The sequence below is a fragment of the Nicotiana tabacum genome, chromosome 24, assembly GCF_000715075.1.
Source record: "Nicotiana tabacum cultivar K326 chromosome 24, ASM71507v2, whole genome shotgun sequence".
In the NCBI taxonomy this organism is placed as follows: Eukaryota; Viridiplantae; Streptophyta; class Magnoliopsida; order Solanales; family Solanaceae; genus Nicotiana; species Nicotiana tabacum.
The window spans coordinates 5,678,372-5,680,708 of NC_134103.1; the positions used below are offsets into that span (position 1 = coordinate 5,678,372).

The 2,337-nt window shown below is 38.7% G+C and overlaps 1 protein-coding gene across 1 annotated transcript; it reads right to left on the bottom strand.

Annotated features, from left to right (window-relative positions):
* Positions 1-323: 323 nt before the first annotated feature.
* Positions 324-1,677, bottom strand: LOC107816040 (adenylate isopentenyltransferase-like). The gene has a single exon (XM_016641717.2). It carries the CDS (start codon positions 1,621-1,623, stop codon positions 475-477), a length of 1,149 nt encoding a protein of 382 aa, XP_016497203.1. The 5' UTR covers positions 1,624-1,677; the 3' UTR covers positions 324-474.
* Between the last annotated feature and the right edge of the window lie 660 nt (positions 1,678-2,337).

A 2,337-nucleotide genomic window follows, 5' to 3' on the forward strand; every position in this document is an offset into this window, starting at 1 on the left:
TTTTTATAAGTTGATGTTCAGAATAGTTTGCACACGTCTTAACTATTCCACGAGATACCTTAATCCTTATGGTTATATCATGCACGGTTTTAAAATCAAAAAACATAATTAAAAAAAGAGATAATGAGAAGCAAAAAGGAATTAGAAGAGAAATAGAAAAGACTGTTTCTTGATTTTCTTTCAATTTTTAGTATGTTTTCATATGTAAAAAGTTAGCATAGAAAAAATAAAAAAGCCGCCAAAATTGGTCGCCACTTCACTCTTCCCTTTGTCCTCAACCCATCACCAAAGAACCCCCTCCCCCCCCCCCCCCAAAAGCCTCATTACAAATTTTTTCTCCATAAAATTACTCCAAAAAAATAAAAATAAAAGGGATAGTCTTTTCCCAATTTGTTTTAAAAAAACAAAAAAAAGAAGAGAAAGAAGAAGGGGAGAAATAGAGGAGCTGGCAAATAGCTGTAGAACCAAACCTACTCACTCTAACAAAAAACGCTTCACAATCTTCACGCTTGGTTTCACCACTTGTTTCTCCCATATCTCCGTCGCCGGAACCGGGATCTTGGTATTTCCCGGCGTCATCGCCGCCGTGAATGCCTCCGTGGCATCAACTCTTTGTAGGTCCCACCCAGCTTCTCTCAGCCGTTGGATCTTCCATATCTGCTTCTCCGCTAGCTGCCGCGTGTTCTCCTTTATTTCCCTCACTGCTTCCTCGTACAACCTGCATTTCTCCTCTACCGTACAATTCTTGTACTTTTGAAAATACCTCTCCATCTCCGGCACCCCTATTGCCTTTCTCAACCCGCTGTGTCGACTCGCTGAGTTTGCACCGGAAAATCCGTTTTTCTCAAAAAACTCTTCCAATTCCTCATACATCCCGGATTTCATCATTTCATCAACTCGTTTAAATAAATACTGATTCAAAACCGGAGTTAAAACATCCACCCAAATGAAGCAACAGTTATAAAGAAGCTCTTTTGATATACACTGAACCGGGTTCGATTCGTTGAAAACGTCGAGTCCCGGTTCGAACCGGTTTGATAAGAAAGCGTAGATGAATGAGTTGGACCCACCGACGATTAACGGGAGCTTGTTACGATTGATGATGTCTGAGATTCTGTCCGAAGCAACCCACCGGAAATCAGAAGGAGAAAACTCCGACGAAAACTCGCCGAGTAAATGGTGAAATACGCCGCGACGTTCAGACATTGAGATTTTGTTTGTAGTAATGTCGAGACCTTTAGAAATTTGGATTTTGTCGGAGTTAATGATTTCTGAATTAGGAAAATAACGAGTGGCGAGGTCGATAGAGAGTTTTGATTTTCCAGAACCAGTAGCACCCATTACGACGACGATTTTGTTCTTGTTCGTGGGTCCCACCACGGTTCTACCCGTGGCCATGTTGCGTACCCATGTGAGACGATTTGGAAGAAAAAATTTGAGATTTTTGCTATGATTAATGTATGATGATGAGTGGAGAAGAAGACAGTGATGAGTTGTTGGTACGAATGATTTTAGTAATCTTCTCATAAGGAAGTGATGATATTGAATAATGAATATGATTAAGCTGAGATAAGCAGAGATTAGAATACTGCTAATGCTGCAACTAATATGTACCATTAACATACGAAAAACATGACAAAAACACAGAGGGAAAATGGGGCACCTGAGCACTATATGGAGGAGGTTGGGGTGGGGGTGGGGGTGGGTTGGATAGTACTATAGTACTAGTATTTCTGTTATGATAAGAGGATGAAGATGGAGTTTTTTCATATATATATATATATATATATATATAGTGTGTGTGTGTACTGCTAGCTCTAGCTACTGATATATTCTTGAAACCATCAGTTTCTTGACTGTTTCTTTTCTATATATATAAATGTACATAGTGTGTATAAAATATATACACAGGGATGAGAGATCTAATTTTTATTGGTTCTATAATTTCAGTGACGAGTACTGTCCATTACTTACATTTAACATTGATAGGTTCTTGGCAGTACTGTTGTTATTTCTGCCATTGAAATGAAGAAATGTGAGTTTTACTTATCTGGTTTTTGGGTGTTTGCTTTTATGGGGGGAGAAGTGAAGAACGGAAGAAGGAATGTGGGAGGAAAGGTGAAGTAATAGCAAAGCAGTAGTGGGGTTGTATGCAGACCAGGGAGGAATCATGTTAGTTTGCCTTGCATTTTATAACTTGTTTCATATTTATATCAATAGTAACATACTGTGAACAATTTGAAAAGGAAAAGAAGCAGAAATAAGACCATTGAAAACCAAAAATTGACTACTTGAAGATGGCACGGTGGTAAAAAGAAGTCACTTTTTCAATTACAA

Coding starts and splice junctions, on each gene's coding strand:
- LOC107816040 (XM_016641717.2), bottom strand. CDS start 1,623: ATGTTAATGGTACATATTAGTTGCAGCATTAGCAGTATTCTAATCTCT.